Source organism: Somniosus microcephalus, chromosome 4 (assembly GCF_052327205.1).
Source record: "Somniosus microcephalus isolate GS21.2 chromosome 4, FLI_Smic_1.0, whole genome shotgun sequence".
Taxonomy (NCBI): domain Eukaryota; kingdom Metazoa; phylum Chordata; class Chondrichthyes; order Squaliformes; family Somniosidae; genus Somniosus; species Somniosus microcephalus.
The window spans coordinates 227,992,365-228,012,856 of NC_140990.1; the positions used below are offsets into that span (position 1 = coordinate 227,992,365).

General features: G+C 45.0%; 1 protein-coding gene across 1 annotated transcript in view; it reads right to left on the minus strand.

The window, feature by feature from the left end:
- LOC147120252 (uncharacterized) overlaps positions 1-10,505 on the minus strand; it is a 168,065-nt gene extending 157,560 nt beyond the window's left edge. Inside the window, exon 1 of the mRNA XM_085985897.1 lies at positions 10,274-10,505. Coding sequence (XP_085842023.1) covers positions 10,274-10,355 — 82 coding nt within the window. The 5' untranslated portion in view covers positions 10,356-10,505. The remainder of the gene's footprint in view (positions 1-10,273) is intronic.
- Positions 10,506-20,492: the final 9,987 nt, after the last annotated feature.

Below are 20,492 nucleotides of genomic sequence, written 5' to 3' on the forward strand. Positions count from 1 at the left end.
AAGACGAGGAGGGATAATCCCTCGGGACATACTCATAGTCGGGGCAGAAACCTGATAGGAGGGATTCAAACACAGATTTGCGGGAAAGATGTGTGTGGATTTGGGAGGCGACAATACATTAAAGGACTTTGGAGAGAAATGGGAAGTTGGAGATGAGTTGGTACTGTGTAAAGGCAGAGGGGTTGAGAGTGGGTTTTTTGAGATGGGGCTGATGACAGCAGTTTTTAAAGGGTGCGGGACAGTACCCGAATAGAGGCAATCATTTACAGTGTCAGCTACCATGGGAAGAGAAGTTGATGGTCAACAGTTTAGTGGGAATAGGTTCAAGGGATCAGGAATTGGGTCTCATGGACTATATCAGCTTGGAGAGGGCATGAGTGGAGATCAGGAGAGAAACTGGAGAAAGATGCGGGGGAGGGGTGTCTATGGGATAAGGGGCACAGTTACAAAATTGTGCAAAGATTTGCCACTCTGTTTTCACTTGATTCCTGCCCATCACCACCTTAACTGGATCCTTTTTGAGGTGGCTGAAATGCCTGCCTGACTCAGGGAAGAACCTCATTAATACATGCAAATAGTGTCCTATGATGTCATTAGGACCCCAATGGCATTTTAACAGCCTACTGATTGGAGCACCCGACATGGAAGACCCACTTAGTAAAACCTGATGGGAAAGAAGAGGAGGTCCTCGAAGATATGTCAAAAACTTTGCTTTGTGGGTCCAAGAGGAGCAGGAGTGCTCTTGCAGGCCCCGCAGGGAAAGTCTGGGCCTCTGCTGCCTGGGCTCCTCTCTTTACCTGCCCATAAAATGATCCCCCACTCCCCCGAACTTACCTTGGTGCCAACAGGCAGCCTCCAGGCCTGAATTTTGTTTGGGCAGTTGGCTGGTGTCAGGCGGGTTTGATGCTCACCTTGCCCTCTTGCCCACCCAAAAGAAGTTCCTGGTTAAAATCCCATCCCTTTGTCCTTAAACTTGATACTTTTAGGGAGCATCAGTAAGGGGGAAACATCTTGCTTAATCTTTCTCACATTACTAACTTGATCTTGTCAGCACTGAAACACTTGCTAATGGATCAGGCTGTATTATGCTGAAGGCCAGAAATTATCAAAGGGAAGGGCTTAGTTGGGGCCAAAAAATGACTGTGGATATGGTATCATAACCATACCCCCATAGAACAGACATTCATGGTTTCTAGGTTCTGCCCTGACAATTTAAAGAGGAACAAATTATGTTGGATTCGTACTTTTGAAACCTTTTCTAGAACTAGGGGGCATAGTGGTTAGCACTGTTGCCTCACAGCGCCAGGGACCCGGGTTCGAATCCGGCCTCGGTTGACTGTCTGTGTGGAGTTTGCACATTCTCCCCGTGTTTGCGTGGGTTTCCTTCGGGTGCTCCGGTTTCCTCCCACAGTCCAAAGATGTGCAGGTTAGGATGATTGGCTATGATAAATTGACCCTTAGTGTTAGGGGGATTAAATACGTGGGGTTAGGGTGGGATATGTGTTGGTGTAGGGGTTACGGGGATCGGGTGGGATATGTGTCGGTGCAGGCTCGATGGGCTGAAATGGCCTCTATCTGCACTGTGGGGTTTCTGTGATTCTGTGATGTGATAGTCTCAGGATAAGGGGTCAGCCATTTAAGACTGAGATGAGGATGAATTTCTTCACTCAAAGGGTTGTGAATATTTGGAATTCTCTACCCCAAAGGGCTTTGGATGCTGAGTCTTTGGGGGTGATTTTCATTCAGAAGTCAGGAAGGAGGCGGGACTACAACTTTCGGGGTTGTAGTCCCGTCTCCATCGAGATGCAGCCAATCCATGAGATTTTAACTTGATTGACCTTGTTGAGCCTGCCCAGTGGGCTCAGCAGGCCAATTAAGGGCCACCCGGCAACAGGTGACATCACAGACTGAAATTTCATCTGTCAAGACGTTTTGACAGATGAAATATCAGTGTTTCACAGCTGTTTGAAGCTGTCAAACACTGACAGTCTTACTTCTAACCTGAGTCCTTCTACACAACCTCACCGGCACAGAAAGCTGCAGGCTGTCACTTTTGACAGATCGCAGCCATTCTGCTTTCTGTGCCAATTAAATGATGGACTCCTGAAACCTTAAGGAAGGAAGGCTGTAAAGGTAAGTACAGGTAATTTAAACTTCTTTAGACACATCAAACACACTTACCTTTGCACTCATGCACACATCACTCACCTAAACACCGACATCTCGACCCCTCCAAGTCCTTCAACCCGACGGCCCGACTCCTCTAACTTGGCGTGGTTTGGAGCTGTCGGGAATCCCACACTTCAACCTTCAAAATAGATTAGGCTAAAAACTGCCTGTTAACTACCTGTTAACAGGCAGTTAATTGGCACTAATCCCTTCCCGCCTCGGGTAGGTGGGTCCCAGTGCGGGGCAGGTACCCGCCTCCTTTGAAACTTACATGGAGGTGGGTTGGGGGCGGGGTGGTGTCTGGACCCCCGAATTCGGGACTTTAACCCCCCACACGCCTCCAATCCCGACTCCACAGGTCAATGAAAATTGACCCCTTTGAGTATATTCAAGGCTGAGATAGATAGATTTTTGGGCTCATGGGGAATCAAGGGATATGGGGATTGGGTGGGGAAGTGGATTTGATGTTGAAGATCAGCCGTGCTCTTATTGAATAGCGGAGTAGGCTCGAGGGGCTGAATGGCCTACTCCTGCTCCTAATTCTTATGTTCTTATGTTTTCTTGTACCCTTGTGCCAAGAGTTTTGCAACTGCGATTATCATTTTGTCCAATTCAAAATTTGGACCATGGCTATTCTAATGGGAATATCTCTCTATTGATGTTAGAGGAGAAAAAGGAGGAGGAACAATGGAAGGATGCCAGGCAGGTAATGTTGCAGCAGAGGCAGACTGCTCTTATCTGCCATTACCTAGGAATCTAGATATGCAGATAGAGGTGCACTTGCCTACAGCCACTGTTTTGTCAGCTGACTTCAGGTTCTTTGCTGAGGGAGAGACTCTGCTACAGATTTCCCTACATGTTCCTAGAGGACCGCAGTGCTGTAAATCTGTCCTTGACCGCTGCACAAATATGGGTAGCAGATTACTCCACACCAGCCCTCACCTGTTGTAGGTGGATTGACAACTTCTCCTTTGACTGCATAAATGATCTGTCTTCAGAAAGCATCCTTCTTTTAAATGCAATCCCTGCGAGATTGATACCTTTGATTTATTTACAGCATTAAAGTGGGTTGTCCTGCTGGACAGCTGGTCCCTGCTCCTCCTTCCACACCAGCACCCACTCCTGCTCACCTGTGCCTCAATTGGTGCACCTTCCAGTAGCTCAACATCTAACTCCAACAGTATGGATGTATCTGAGATGATGTTTGTATACGTAGTGAATGGGTCATGTGAATGCTGCATTTTCTGGCTACTGTAACCGGCAGCAATCTCCGAGGGCTCTCAGAGAGAAGATAGAAGATGAATGTAGATCAAAAAGCTGCCACCATTACAACCCTTCAATTCTGCAATCTTAGAAACTACAGAACAGCAGGAAGCCATTCGACGTATTGCATCTGTGCTGCTACTAACTCTTCAACCAGAGCTATTTACTTTAATCCAATTTCTCTGCCCTTTCTCTTATCCATTTATATCTCTTCCTTTTCAAATACTTATCCAATTCTCTTTTAAATTATATTATAGCTTCTAAATTTGCTTGCTGTTTCCAGCATTTTATCATTGTGAGAATAGCTTAATTGTATTTTGCAGGCTTCAAATGGGGTGGGACTGGTTTCTGCCACATTATTCTGGTGGTGTAGTTTCCAGTCCAGCTTGGGAGCTCCATTTTTGTTTGATTGCCTCTTCATGTGAGAGCTCACATAAATTGATGAAAATCACAGAAACTGGTGCTATGTCAAAATCCAGTGATTGCACTGCCATTGCACCCAGTGTAAATGCCACCAAGGTAATAAAATGGCGTACTTGTTCCCAGAATCAGCTGAAATTGAAATAATTGCTTCCTGTCTGCATAAAGTTACAACTCGCAACTGAAAATTGCAAATGACATTTACAGCCTGATATGATGAAGGAAACTCCATCAATTAACCAAAGCAAAATATGTAGAATGAACTTTTCCATATTGTGGTCACAATTCTCTTCTGTTTTCCACCAGATATCAAATTGGAAGTTGGGTGGAGGATTGATTTTTGCCTTGAATTGCCTGCATATTACTTACTTGGTAGAAATCCCCCCTGTGTTGAAATCTACACCCTACCACCCTAACCCTGTCTGAACTACATGGTTGATTCTTAATGCCCTCAGGGCAATTAAGGATGGGCAATAAATTCTGGCTTACCAGTTTTGCCCATACCCCAAGAACAAATAATAAAAAAAGACACAATGGGCTGAAAGGCCTGCTTTTGTGCTGTATTTTTTTATTATTCTTTAAAAGCAGAAAAGGAGTTATACCTGATTATTGGCTTGTCATCAAGACAGCAGGCAGGTGAAAATGGTTTGAGTGTTCTGTATATGAACCTAATGATTGTGAGCTAATTGGTTGAATAGTTATTTCTCATTCTCATTCCTACACCCTTATGTTGTAATATATTTATAATAATTCAATTAATCTTCCATTATATATGTTATAACTGTTGGACCACTGAATCTGCAATTACACCAATCATACATTTCAACAGTCTTGGGTTAGTGAGTGTAAAGGTCAGGGGAATATAGAGAATGTCCTAAATAAGCAAAATATTTATTCTTTTCAAATGAACTTGTTTGTGTTGAGTTCATACATTTAACACTAACATTAACATTTATACTATACGATCATTAAATTGTTATTTTTTTACACTCAGCCATCCACATTGATAAATAATAACCTTGGTTGTTTCCAGCTGGCTGTAGCTATGAAAGATCCCTTTCTCTGATTGAGCATAACTTGAAACTAGTTTTGCCATTGCTGCCAAAGCTTTAGCAGGAGTTTTAAAACAGAAATCGTCCAGAATTCATGAATGTGTACACTGATTAAATAAATCAGTTCTACAAATACAGCTTCCAAAACATATTAAATGAGCAGTTTTGGCCAGGAGAGTGTTATAAAGTACTGTGTATTACAGCTACAAACTGAATACTGAAATGTGCACTAATCTATCATAGTAAAATACAGTAGGGTAAGTTGATTGATTCCATGCTCCAGTGGGAAGACAAGCTGGACCAGAGAATTAACGCTACGAGGGTGAAATTGTAAGGTTATCCACTTTGGTAGGAAAAATAAAAAAGCAAATTATTATTTAAATGGAGAGAGACTAGAAAATGCTGCAGTACAGAGGCATCTGGGGTCCTTGTACATAAAACACAAAAAGTTAGCATGCAGGTACAGCAAGTAATTAGGAAGGCAAATGGAATGTTGGCCTTTATTGCAAGGGGGATGGAGTATAAAAATAGGGAAGTCTTGCTACAACTGTACAGGACGTTGGTGAGACCACACCTGGAGTATTGCGTACAGTTTTGGTCTCCTTATTTAAGGAGGGATATACTTGCATTGGAGGCAGTTCAGAGAAGGCTCACTAGTTTGATTCCTGAGATGAAGGGGTTGTCTTATGAAGAAAGGTTAAGCAGGTTGGGCCTATGCTCATTGGAGTTTAGAAGAATGAGAGGTGATCTTACTGAAACATATAGGGGGAAAAATTCAGTTGGTTTGCACCTTCCGTTAGTGCCTTAAGAGGGCGCTACTGGGGCGCAAAGCAGCTAGCGCCCGGGCGCTGCAATGTTTGTGCCGCTCGTGAAATTAACCAGACATTTTGCGGTGGTGCTAAACGCTACTGCCACGATCTCCTGCGCCAGCAGATCGTGATGGCAGTTGAGTGCACAATACCCCGGTAGCGCCCCGGACTGGATATTGAGTGGCGCTCCCTGCCTTACCGCCTGCCGCTAGCAACGACAGGTTGAGGGGAGCATTTTGCAGTCAGAAAGGGACTGGGGGAGCGCTATTTAAAGGCGACCACTTCCTGCCTTTTTTGTTGGTGACATTTTTGCACCACGCATTCTGAGAGAGAGAGAGAGAGAGAGAGTCTTCTGGAGAGATTCAATGCTGTGTGAAGGAGTTTTGGGTGCTGAGCAGCACTTTGCAGGTTCATTTTGATTTGCCCTTCCGTGTATCGATTTAGAAGAGACTGTGGGGGCTGCACTCTGAGCTCTTTCCCTGGGTCTCTCCATTGTTCTTTCCAGCAGATTTGATGTACAGGTCTCTCCAGGCCGAGATTCAAGGCTGCAATGAGCAGGATGTGGATGGAGAGCAAAATCAACCCTCCCCTTTAAGACAAAAACAGAAAATGTTGGAGAAACTCAGCAGGTCAAGCAGCATCTGTGAAGAGAGAAACAGAGTTAACGTTTCAGGTCAATGACTTTTCGTCAGAACTCCCCTTTAAGAACTGGCCGGCACCAGTATGTCTGTGTTCCTTTGCTGGCTGACATCACATGAGCTTCGCCAGTGCTCTGAGGTAGCGCCTCGCTCCTCGGCCTTTGCGCCTTAAGACAGGTGTGAAATGCCTGATTTAGCGCTTCAATCACCTCCAGGGGCGATAAAAGCCAAGTTTGCCATCGGAGGCGATAATTAGTGCCAGGCGCTAAACTTTGCGCATGGCTGATAATGGCACCACAAACGGGGCGATACTGAATTTTTCCCCCATAAGATTCTGAGGGGGCTTGACAGGGTAGATGCTGAGAAGATGTTTCCCCTCATGGGGGAATCTAGAACTAGGGGGCATAGTTTCAGAATAAGGGGCCGCCAATTTAAAATGGAGATGAGGAGGAATTTCTTCTCTCAGAGGGTTGTGAATCTTTGGAATTCTCTACCCCAGAGAGCTGTGGAGGCTGGGGGGGGGGGGCGGAGGGAGGGGGAAATTCAGTATTGCCCCATTTGGGGCGCGATTATTGGTCGTGCGCAAAGTTTAGCGCCTGCCACTATCACAGAAATCACAGAAACCCCACAGTGCAGATAGAGGCCATTTCGGCCCATCGAGCCTGCACCGACACATATCCCACCTGATCCCCGTAACCCCTACACCAACACATATCCCACTCTATCCCCGTAACCCCATGTATTTAATCCCCCTAACACTAAGGGTCAATTTATCATAGCCAATCAACCTAACCCGCACATCTTTGGACTGTGGGAGGAAACCGGAGCACCCGGAGAAAACCCACGCAAACACGGGGAGAATGTGCAAACTCCACACAGACAGTCACCCGAGGCCGGATTCGAACCCGGGTCCCTGGCGCTGTGAGGCAACAGTGCTAACCACTGTGCCACCGTGCTCCCACTAATTATCGCCTCCGACGGCAAACTTGGCTTTTATCGCCCCTGGAGGTGATTGGAGCACTAAATCAGGCACTTCACACCTGTCTTAAGGCGCAAAGGCCAAGGAGCGAGGCGCTACCTCAGAGCACAGGCGAAGCTCATGTGATGTCAGTCAGCAATGGAACACAGACACACTGGCGCCGGTCTGTTCTTAAAGGGGAGTTCTGAAGAAAGGTCATCGACCTGAAACGTTAACTCTGTTTCTCTCTTTACAGATGCTGCTGGACCTGCTAAGTTTCTCCAGCATTTTCTGTTTTTATCTTAAAGGGGAGGGTTGATTTTGCTCTCCATCCACATCCTGCTCATTGCAGCCTTGAATCTCGGCCTGGAGAGACCTGTACATCAAACCTGCTGGAAAGAACAATGGAGAGACCCAGGGAAAGAGCTCAGAGTGCAACCTCCACAGTCTCTTCAAAATCAATACAAGGAAGGGCAAATCAAAATGAACCTGCAAAGTGCTGTTCAGTACCCAAAACTCCTTCACACAGCGTTGAATCTCTCCAGAAGTCTCTCTCTCTCTCAGAATGCGTGGTGCAAAAATGTCACCGATAAAAAAAGGCAGAAGCTGTCGCCTTTAAATAGAGCTCCCCAGTCCCTTTCCGACTGCAAAACGCTCTCCTCAACCTGTCGTTGCTAGTGGCAGGCAGTAAGGCAGGGGGCACCACTCAATATCTGGTCGGGGGCGCTACCGGGACGTTGCGCACTCGACTGACGCCACGATCTGCCGGCGCAGGAGAATGTCTAGTTAATTTCGCGAGCGGCGCAAACATCGCCGTGCCCGGGCGCTAGTTGCTTTGCGCCCCGTTACTGCCCTCTTAAGGCGCTAATGGGAGGCGCAAGCCAACTGAATTTTTCCCCCTGGGTCTTTGAATATATTTAAGGTGGCGATAGACAGATATTTGAAAGGTAAGGAAGTCAAGGGTTATGGGGAGCGTGCAGGAAAGTGGAGTTCAGGCCAAGACCAGATCAGTCATGATCTTATTGAATGGCGGAGCAGGCTCGAGAGGTCAAATGGCTCCTATTTCTTTTGCTCTTATGTCTTGGGTGGTCAGGTAAAACAGACGATAGTGAAAAATTCCTTCTTTTATTTTTTTTCCCCCTGCTATTACTTTCTGACAATTTTCTAAACTGGTCTTAGATCAATTCATCAACATGGATGCCGGCATCCTGCTGCCACTGATGTGATATCACAAAGGCTGCTTCTGTTCCTATAGTTTTTGAATTAATATGCGTTTAAACTTCATTATTTGACTATTAGAAATGATTCAAGAATCAGTGCAATAATATATTGCTAAATTGCCTAGAATGAGATAGGATTTCCAGCTGCTAACTTATTGAAATTATTACAGAGGCAGCATCACACAAAGGCAGCGTAGCAATGTGTCACCTCACACCTCACCACAAATGGCCCACAGAAAACGTTTAGTAAAATCACCATTAGAAAAATAAAAGGTGGCCCGTTCATGGTTTGGAACAATCCATTAAAGATCCATCAGCAATTCCGAATGGAACAGTCATTTTTCGAAGTCAGAGCTGACATGCTGCTGATCTGCACTGTATATGCACAAACTATGCCCTGCATATCAATGTGAGTATAGTATTAATTATAGATATGCAAGCTGGAACAATCATTGAATCATTTTAATCAGATAAATATGAAAAGCATCATATTTAAAACGTGGTGGTGCTCTAGGGCACGGTACTTTGTTGTACAATCACACTGCTGTGAGAACGGTATGTTGCCTGTTCATGCTTACGATTTCTACATAGCTTTCTCAAACTTATCAGGACTTCAGAAGTTAAATATATAAATTGCATGTATATATGTAAAGAAATCTGGAGCAAGAGTCAAGAATCAAGAATTATTTTGGCTACTTTTGTACCAGTTAGTTCAAAAGTAACATAGTTACTTGCCCAACCATCTCCCCCAAATGGGAGATTAGTGCACAACATGGGCAATAACAGTACAAATAGATATAAATGAAAATAATATATATTATACATTTTACAAACTATATTATAATAAAATATTAAATCAGTCATAAAAATCTTAGAATGATTAAGATGAAAGTGTGTTTTCTCTGGCCACAATCCTGTATTTTTCCAGATTAATATCCCAGTCGCTGTTATTTTATTTGTACTAAATGGAAAGTGGAAATGTTTATTTTGTGTATTTGTAGTTTGTACCAGCAAACCTTTGATTACTCAATCGATCCTTCTCCTGCACTATTGTGACAACCATTCATTAATGTTTTGCTCTAATGTCACATATTTGAATGGGAGATTTCACATTCTGTTAAATGTTTACTTGTTACAAAAGTAATTTAAGTATGAGTTGGTGAAAGCTTTTAAAAAGTAAAGTTGCTAAATGAAGCTGAAGTCTCTGCCAGTGGAAGCCACTTTAATTTTTTTTGTACGTTACTGAAATGTCATCCAAAATATGCATCCTAAATTCACTTGCACACGACTTAATGAGGTCCGGTCTAATGAAACATGACCATATTAATCATAGTAATTATACTGAAGTAATACAAATGAAGGAACATTGCAGCAAGGGTCATGCCAGGCTCAGTGAGCTGATTAATTTATATAATTTCACCCTACATTTACTTGACAACTGTGTTAATCATCAGCGGAATAAAGTTGCCTAAATAAAAAAGCCGAGTTTGCTTGAAATGATTTTGCAAGTAAATTGGATACATAAGCTAAGGAATTGCTGAACAGTATTTCATCCTGTTTTATGACATATGGGCCATCAATGATATGATTATCAACTAAAATATAGAACTGTATACTAGACAATAGATTTTTTTCACAAAGGCAAATAAGCGAAGTTTGCTTTTCCAAGTTAAGGGTATAATGATGATTTAAACTCTCTGTTAAATTACGTTTGAAGAAAGAAAGAATTCAGAATGACACTTACCTATTTCCTGTTGTGCTACTGATAGTGACACCTGTGTTATAACAAGAAGGAGAAAGGTCCTCAGATGCACAAAGCTCTCCATGTCTAAATATTAGACACACAGAACTCTGTGCGAATCAAAGGCCAAGCAATTCTTAAGAAACTAGCATCAAGTCAATTTGTCCCTTCTCTCTTCAGCATCAAGTGCAGCTCAAACTCCAAACTCTCGCCTACCGGTGAAGCTTTAAATAGAAATACTGTTGGCAACTCTCTTCCCTCTTCCCTGAAAACCATGCCGCAATTTGAAATCCTCATTACATATTACAGTGATTGCTCATGGGTTACGAGAAAGAAAGAATAAACTTTATGAGATTTATCGCTTCACATCTGTTGAAACTCAAGTGTCTTATCTTTTGTTTCAAACTTTTAACTTGTCATATATTTGGAAAAGAAAAAAAGTAGAATGCCAAATACACCAACAACTGCAGAATAGTTAAATATTCTGCTTAATCCCTGTTTATACTTTAAGATTTTCTCAAAATATGTGTGGACAGCATGATCCACTCAGTAACGAATGATTTTGCTTTGCACTGTGACTCCAGTCATATTTCCTCTAGTCCAGTATTTGTCAAATTGAAACAGATTTTAACTAGACTTTGACTTTCATGAATTTATTAATTTTGGCTATTGTCCATTCTGTTATAATCTATAACCTTCCTCTTGAAAGGCATTCGTGTCATTTTGGTGGTAACTATATCGATTAAACGTGATGCCGAATTTGATATTTTTCACTTGCACTGCAGTAGTAAAGCAGCTGATGATTAGCATAGTTGTCTGGTAAATGTAGGTTGAAATTATATAAATTCAGCAGCTCACTGAGCCCAGAGTGACACTTTTATTCATATGCTTTTACTTTGGGGCGAGAAATTCAACTCACTGCCACCTGTTTTGTGGCCAAAAGTTAAAGTGTGGGGTGCGGGGGGGGACGGGAGGCGAGGCACCAGGGCTGCTCCATTGACATCCAAGGCCTGCCCAATGCCATATTAAGGAAGGCCTGTAAATGTGTGAGCAGCCTGCTTTACTATGCAGAACGGGGTCCTACGCCAGTTGAAGGACCACAATGCAAAGTTCAGGTACAAATGGCAGAGCTTTCACAGCGCAAGATCTGTCTCTTTGCAGCATGTCTTGAGAGGCCTAACTGGTAGTCCGTAAAGGGACTGCTGGAGGCCAATCAAGAAACGGCTATTAAACTTTTTCGAAGTTATATTTTTGTGGAGCCAAAAGGAGCAGGAGTTTCTATTCTGGCTCAACAAAAATACTGTGGGCCACTGTCGACTCCCAGGCTTGCCCGCCCCTGCTCTGTATCACCACCCCCTGCACCGTCCCCTCCCCCCCACTGTGGACTGGCTTGGCGTCGGCGCCAGTTGGAATTCGTCAGGCATCCCAATGTAGCTCACCACTTCCATTCAAACAAGGCCCAATACCAAATTGTGCTCGGGCCTCAGGGCAATGCAGACCATGCAGAGCAATCACTCCGTTGACTTGCCGCTCGTTTTGGGCACAAGTCGAATTTCTCCCCCGTTGTCTACTATATTGGGCCAATTTTCCTGGGTCCCCTCTGCTCGTGTGCTGAGCAGAAGTAGTGCACTGAGCAATCAACCTGGATCATGTGTTCAAGTCTGGAGCCAGGCTTGAACACACCACCTTCTGACACTGAGATGAGTGGATGACCAACTGCGCCAAGCTGAAACATTTGGCACAAAATTGAACAGAAATGTTTTACTAAGTTAGATGGCTTTCACTGATGTGATGTTTGACAACATTACCTGTTAAAAGTGTTAATAGCATTTAGTCTTAGCAAGATTTGCCCTGGGTGGGATTTTTAACTTGAGCATCAAACTGAAAGCTGGCAAGTTTACTATAATGGTACAATGCCAACCAGTAGAATTGTACTCCACAATGCAGTTTGTGCATCATGTAAAGTCCAATTTTGCTGGCTCTATAGTGGACTCACACAATTTTCTGCCCAGCCTTTTAGGCCAGTGTGAAATTCTGTTACACAGAATGAGACAACTCCATTTTAACATTAATGAACTGCAGTTAAACTTCTCAAGCTTTAGGCATTGTGCACTAGCCCACCCTATGAAATGGATGTTAAAGGTCAGTCATGAAGTAGTTTCTTAATGCTGGCATTTAGATTGCTGCCACCAAAATTGTGAAAATTTCTCAATGGAAAAGAGAGAGCCAAATGATGGGGCACTGCAATTTTCAGTGCTTACAGGATTCCCCAAATTCCAGAGGGATAGCGCTCATTGCATGAACACTGTTCTCAGCATGTATACCATGCAGTGGTCCAATACACCATCCTGAACATTGCCAACTGCGGTATCTTAACTATCGTGGAAGGAGGTCTTAGAATATGCTGCCTTGTTGCCAATAGATTCACATTCTGTGCATACTTCCATTAAAGGGTCAATAGTCAAACCCCAAACTTATTTCATGTTTCCTTTACCAATGTTCACTACAGGAAACTCTCGTTTAACCGACGCCTAAACATCCAGAACTCTCTAATAACTGGCACAATTCTCACCCCGAAAACTACAGTATACAGTCGTTTATAAGTTTTGTTTTACTGTTAAGTAATTAAAGAGTTATGGATTACCCTCAACTGGCATTACTGTACTTAATCAAGCATCTTCCACCATCCATTTAACACAACATTCTGTAGGTGAGTACCCAATTATACCGCACATTTCTTGATTTTTTTATTTTTCTTTGTTAAAAATAGCCTCGGTAGGTATACCTCTCCATTATCCGGAATTTTTTATCAACCGGCACCATCCCGGTCCCGTCGGTGCCGGATACCAAAGAGTTTCCTGTACTTACATGTATCCACATAACATTCCATCTGCCATTCTTTAGTTCATTGAATTAAATTTGTCCAAAATAATTTGAATGCTATTAGTTTCCTGTACTTTGGTCACCTGGGATATAAGAACATAGGAATTGCTAAACAAGTAAGTCCAAGGTCCACCTAGTGTGTCTTCTACCATCCTGGTAATCGCGTGATACAACAATAATGGAGTTGTTGACTAATCATGGCAATAAATCTATGTCAATCAGTCTACACCAGATCCAGACATAATGCTTTGAGAATCATAGGTCCAAAGTCACCTGTTCCTCCCAAGCACTGTACACTTACTTAGAATTTGATGCCATTGATATAATCTTGCTTGCAACTGTGAATTTAGTTTAGTCCATAATTATCAGGGCAAGTCTACTAAAGGTTCAGTGCAGTGGCTTGGCTTTTGTAATGTAAACACACAGACATGTGATGGCAATTTTAGAAAATGTTCATTTTGGGCACTTTGGGGGCGATTTTCCCCAGATGCTTTCGGCGCTAAAGAGCCTCCGTGGTGGCCAAGGTGGAGTCTTGAGCTGCAATGCCAGTTTAGCCCGCCTTTAGCGCGAGACTCCATCTTAGTAAAGGAGTTGAAGCGTGCCTCGAGGATGATTAAGGCTCTGATTGATAATTAAATTGGCTGCTAGCACTCAATAAAGAGTCTGCAGATCATTTTGCTGGCTAGCGCTTCAATTAACCATCTCTCCTAACAGCGACCAGCTCGACAGGAGTAAAGAAATTGCTGATGAGGATTTTTAGCGCTGCTTAAAGCCATGCTCACCTTTCACTGTTCACTTGCTGCTGGAGATAGACTGCGTTTGAAGAGAACTTTTGAGACATGTCGGGAGACTTTCTGGGACACTTTGTCAAGACTTCACCAACATTCTGTCAACATTTCCCCCGGAAATTCTCTGATGATTTCATCTAAAAGGAGTAAGTGCTGTGCTGCTCTACCTTATTGGAGACCTTATAGGAGTCACCAGGAGAAAGTGGGTGCTTGGTCATGGGCATCTTGCTAGGTGCTACCCCTTGGTCTGGATGAGTAATGGGAGGAGGAGATAAGGCCGGGCAGAGCAGCACCAGCTGAAGCAGGAGAGAGGGACAGAAGGGCGAGGTGGGCTCCTTCACCCTCTGCGGGTACAGGACATCCCTCCTCCTCTGGACCACCAGTGCCGCGCATCCGACAACCCTTGCGCCCTCTCCCTTGGTCCCTGAGCCATCCTGAAAGATTCCGTTGTGTGTCAGCCAGCGCACTCCACTCCTTCAGTGGAAGTGGATGTGTGGGGGCTACTTATACTGCTCCACCAAAATTGCTTCTAAACAACACTTGAGTGCTAAACCTGCAGGTGTCTGTTTTCGCACCTGCAGTCAAGTTTAAGTCATCAATTTGCCCCAAAATTGCAGGCTAAAATCAGACTTTCAAACAGGCGCGTCTTATTAGCACAGCACACATGTCGGGGTCAATTTTCTGGCCACCGTCGGGCGGCTTTTCATGCCGAAAATCAGCGAAAAAGCGGGTCGGGACCCCCCCCGCCTGATTCCCCACCCCGTCCGACTTTCGGACCGCCGTTTCAGCGCAACGCGCTTCAGTCCCGGCCGCCGCTGACGGGACTGGTCGTCGGAGCACTAATCACTAATTATCAGCTTGTTGAGGTAGATTTTCCGGGGCCGTTGCAACTTTGGGGCTTTCCCCACCTGAAACACGCCTGCGGGGAACCCCACTGCTGAGACCTGGCGTGAAGCTTGCCGGCTTGCTTGCTGTCAGCTGCAGGTCAGGAGAAGCTGCAATTTAAAGGGACAGCATTTGTATGTTGAAGGACCTTGTTGTTGCAGGTTTGGGGCTACTTCTTCAAGGCTTAGGCACAGCTGTGGAAGGTTGGAGCCTCACGCACTTCTCTAATGCGATCTCCTGGGAAGCACCTCTCGCTACCCTCACTCAGCGCTTCCTCAGCGGAGGCATCTACGAGAAGCATGGGGTGCCTTTTTTCCCTTCCCTTCTTGCCATTAGAGGATCTCTAGCAGCAGAGGCGGCAGCAGCAGAACCAGGAACAGCAGGATCAGCAACAGGAGCGCCAGGCTGCTGCTTACTCACCTGAAGCTGCACAGGCCAGAAGGGGCCAGCACTTGGAAGTGGCTTGAGAGCACCTTGCTGCGCTTTAGGGGGCCATGGGGACCCGTCTCTGCACTGGCAGTCCTACTCAGAAGGACTTCCATGAAGGTCTGGTTTCGCTGTTCAATAGATAGCCAACGCTCCTCAAGAGATGTCACCATGTTTTCCGTACCCTGGCGAGTTATCTCCTCCATGGAGGTTGCCAACCTTTCCATGGTGATGCGTTCATGCGCCAATGACTCCACAAAGGCTCTGCTCATGGTCGCTATGGACTCCTCCATTCGCTCCGCACTCACAGCGACCCTGGAGACAAAACCTGACAGAGACTCCTGCATCTGTGCATGGAGATCTATCACCTCTTCTCTTGCGGATGGACCCAGTGGCAGAGGGTTGACATGCAGCGCAGCTGAGCTGAGCTGGCAGAGTCCTGCGCCCTCCAACAAGGACTCTCCACTGTGTCCCTATCTCCAAAATCTGCTGAGGCTCACTTGTGAGCTGTGAAACATCAGGTGACAACACTACTCTATGTCCCGAAGGTCCCCCCGAGGTGTGAGTGTCTGCGCTGGTGCTGGGTGCGCTTACTTCTGCTGACGCTGCACCCTCAGAGGTTGGAGCTTCCTCTGAGGAGTCTGGCTGCACAGCCTCTTCCTCCTCCACAGTGAGGACGGGGGCTCTGGATGGTACTGTGGGGGAGTAAAGGAAGGAGTTAGAGATGTAATGCCAAGGTTCTTCTGGTGACTCCCAGCGAGTTGGCATCTGCTGACACCTGCATCCATGCAGCCTTGGTCTCAGTGGGAGGCCTCGTCCTGCCTGACCTAAGGAAGAGGACCTCCCTGTGGGCTCTAACCTCATCCAATAATGCCTGCAGTGAAGCCTCGTCGAATTTGAAGGCAGCTCGGTGTAAAGTCTGTGGGTTGTGCAGTTAATAAATACACAGACTTCAGAAGTAACAAACAAACAGGTCTTTACTATTCGAAGGTCCGGGCGAATCTGCCCCAGCAATCATGCCACAACACTTATATACTGGTGTGGTCACTATCGGTATTACAGTATACAGAAGCCAAACAAATAGTGCCACCCGAAAGTAGTCCTCTTAAAGGTGAACGGTTACATTCAATAGTTCCCTTAAAGGTAGACGGGTACATACACTACACTCGGGGTCTGGCACTGGCCATAGCTGCTGCAGGCTCCTCTGCCATCCTGTATGGTTCGTTTGGAAGCCTTCAGAGGATGCAATGCTTGCTATGGACCTTGAAAGCACCACTAATGATGACATCATACTGTGGAGATTTCTGACTCGAATTGGACAATTAGCAAGGCTTCCCACATGCTGGGAATTAATTGGCCACTTGAGGGAAAATTGCGTGGAGCTGGCTGACACTTTTTTACGTATGTCAGAAACCCCACATTCGGGGAAACGTGACCATTTCCCACACAAGCCGAAAATTGGGGCCGTCGTGTCTGTTTTCACCCTTTCACCAAAATAACCCCTTCATTTGATACATTTCACAGCATCTTGTAGTAGAAGTGGGGGCACTATAAAATAAATACTGCACTGCTTACCACCAGAGGGAAAACAAACTCAACCCAAAGCCAGTAGAGCCTGTAGAGCTGATTCTTGAGTAACTAAATGGTCAATGATTCTGCTATATATTAATGTGAGGAGGAACAGGGCCTCCTTCCTTCTGCATCCCAATTTCAATTGGCAAATCCAAAAAGCATACATTCATATCAATCTAGGATCTAGCAGAAACTGACCAGCAACTTCAAAAAAAAAACGAAGCAACCCCCAAAAAGCTATCAACTCAAGAAATGCCCTGACATATGAAAACAGTAGTGCTTGACCTTTGCAATTTATGCTATAAATATACATAACACTCCTTTACTTTATTGGAGAAAAAATACTTAAGTAGATGAAAGCCTAAAGAGGGAAATCCAAATGTAAAAAGCAAAAAAATAAGAGTGGTGCATTTCTGTGGGAGTCTGGAGTCTCCCTCCCCAGTGTTGCCACTAATCAAAGGGATCCTCACCTCTGCATACTATGGACAGGAGCTCCATTATGAGAACAGAGAGGCGGTGGGAGGGGTGGGACGAGGGATGCAATTTTAACTTTGGATGATAGTGCAAAATGGGTGATATCGAATTGGCCGCCAATTATGTGGCCAATTTTCCTTTCCATTGAAGTGAAGCAAGGGGAATTCGGGCATGGTGTGGAATGGATGGTTAGTTCGATATTGGCCTTTTTTAATTCATTCACGTGGACATCTCCAGCAAGGCCAGCATTTATTGCCCATCCCTAATTGCCCTCTAGAAGGTGGTGGCGAGTTGCCTTCTTAAATACAATTGAGTGGCTTGCTAGGCCATTTCAAAGGGCAGTCAACCACATTGCTGAGGGTCTGGAGTCACATATAGGCCAGACCAGGTAAGGGCAGAAGATTTCCTTCCCTAAAGGACATTATTGAACCAGATGGGTTTTTACAACAATCCAGTGGTTTCATTTACTGGTAGTCACTATTACTGATATTACTTTCTTATTTCAGAATTATTATTTAATTAATTGAATTTAAATTCTCCAGCTGTCGTGGTGGGATTTGAACTCAGATTGTCAAAATTATTAGTTTAGGCTTACTACTATGCGACCATACCTACTATGTTTATACCTTCACCCAAGGTTTAAGTGAATCCCCAGAAGTTCCCACCTACAGTAGGCAGTCCAGCATTCCTTCTAATAAAGGCAGGAATGGGGAGCAGCATTGACAGGAGATGGGTCAGTCTATCAGTGGCTGCAGCGCTCAGGGACCAATAAGAAATGAAAGACTTGCATTTATATAGCACCTTTCATGATCACAGGACATCCCAAAGCACTTTACAGCCAAACATAGGGCACCAATTTCAGTGGCTGAAAACTGAGCGCATGCTTCTTTCTTAAAATGTGACATGTGTATATGGTTATACCCTGATTTCACTCATATAGGAATACAATAATGTCACCTCCAAGTCATTTCTTGTACTTAGGGTCCAGCTCTATTCCTTCCCTATCAATGGTAGGGGTCTTACCAGAAATAACAAGGTTAGGAAACACAGTTTGCAAGTGAACCCTCGGGCTGAATTTTACCAACCTCGGCGGGTCCGTCGCAGGCAACGTCGGTGGTGGGTCCCGACCTCACTGCCGGCTCCAGCCCACTATCCAAAATGATTTTCCCCTGATTGGGCTTGTTAAGTCCGCCCAGCGCATTTCCTGGCCAATTGAAGGAAGCAGGTCTGATTACATCATTTGATGACGTGTCATCAGCCGGTTTCCTTAAAGGGACCATGCGCAAATTTAGTTTGACAATTGTGCTGTCAGTGTTCAACAGCATTGAGGTGCTGCAAACACTGACAAGCACTGCACAGAGGTGCACGGCTGCACCAAGGCTCTCCCATGACTCCCTCCATATGCTTATGGAGGGAGTCACAGCACGCAGGGAGGTCCTCTTCCCTTCAAATAGGTGGAAGGGACCTCCCCAGGAGACCAACGCAGCCTGGTTGCACTTTGCACAGGAGGACACAAGCAGGGATGTTGTCAGGAGGACCAGGCCACAGTGGCGGAAACCTTTCAATGATCTCAGTAGATCATGAAACGTTACCGCAATGCCACACTCAACCTCATCCTGCTGTGCCACTCATCACACCCCCATCACTCTGCCTTACCTGCCCTACTCCTGCACATCCTTACTCACACCTACTTACCTTGCACCTTCACCCATCCCTCTCTATCTACATTATCACTTCCCCATCTCACTAGGCATCCCTCACACTCACCCTCATCCTAGTGCAGTCATACCAACTAACAACACACAAGGATGTGCACTTGGGTGTTTTAGCCAATGTTCATGTGAAGTTTCTGTTAATGTGCTGTCAAACACTGAAATATTTATTTTCAACACTTTGCGTTCTTGGACAGATCTGTGTGCACTTTTGGAAGTGGCTTAGTGAGTTGCAGTGAATGGTGAGACATAACGGTACCCCCCGCAATGGTGATGAATGTGAAAGGCATTGTAGGGATGTTTTATGGTGTTGGTGTGTGGTGGTGCCAACCTGGCGCAACATGTGGCAGTCAGTGTGTACAGTGTAAAGTTAACTAAATCTGGCCATGATGAGGCTATCCTTGGCGTCCCGGGCAGCAATGTGGTCGGGTGCTGATGCCCTCTGTCCTGTGCAGCATCAGTTGATTGTGGAGAAGGTTGGTGTTGTTGTTGGTGCTGCTGGTGCACCTGGTGCTGCTGGTGTTGGGGCAGATCGTGGTTGGTTTCTGAGGACCAAGGTGAGATAGTTTCAAGGGCACCAATGCTGATGTGATAGATGGCAGGTGAACTTGAGATGACAGAAGCGATCTGTCAATGGTGAGAGAGGTTGTTCCCGCTGACCCCTGAAAAACTCCCCCCTCATGGTTGATCGATCAGTCATCACCTAGAAAAGAGAGCCAAGCAAAATATGATCAAAAAAACTGAGCAGCTGTCACATAAATAAATTATTAAAAATATCATAAATTCAGTTTCCATAAAAGCTCTCATTGTTTCTTTCCTATAGGGTGCACTGTGTCTCAATAAAATAAGTATCTGCCTTAACCAGCTGAGAAGTTGGGAGGGCGAAAATAGTGAACAGTTAAATTAAACAGACCTAGGAAGGTCTCAAGTTCAATCTCCAGACAATGCTGAGTTAGTTGATCTCAGGCAGTGCAATAGCAGGAATGTTACAATTGGCTTCAGTATCCCTGGGTTAACCAGTCCTGATCCTGTTGGAAATGCACACACTAAGATGTTAATTGAGAACAGGATCAGCCGTGACGTTCCTACAAGTGAATAGCCTGCAGATACAATGTAGTACTGCTGAAGTGTTTCATATGACTGAAGCGCACATCAGGAGTTTGGGTACGATGGGCAGCATGCCCATGTCACAGCCCATAGGATTTTCCATCCACTGATCTCCATGCCGGAACCTCTGCTCTCGTCATATGGAGCTCTGCACTAGGAACACTAAATTGTAAAATTCACCCTTTCCTGTTCATGTTCATGTACGAAGAATGGCACTTAGGCAAGGTTCTGCAGGACAATCTGCAGCTGCAGAACCATATCCTGGCAAGGAATCAACCACTTTGCAGGGGTGGTGGGAAGGAAAATTGGCAGAAAAGAAAGAAAAGCAGTTGCGCAAATACTTTGTGAGTGATCATTCCCAATGGGTTAATATTA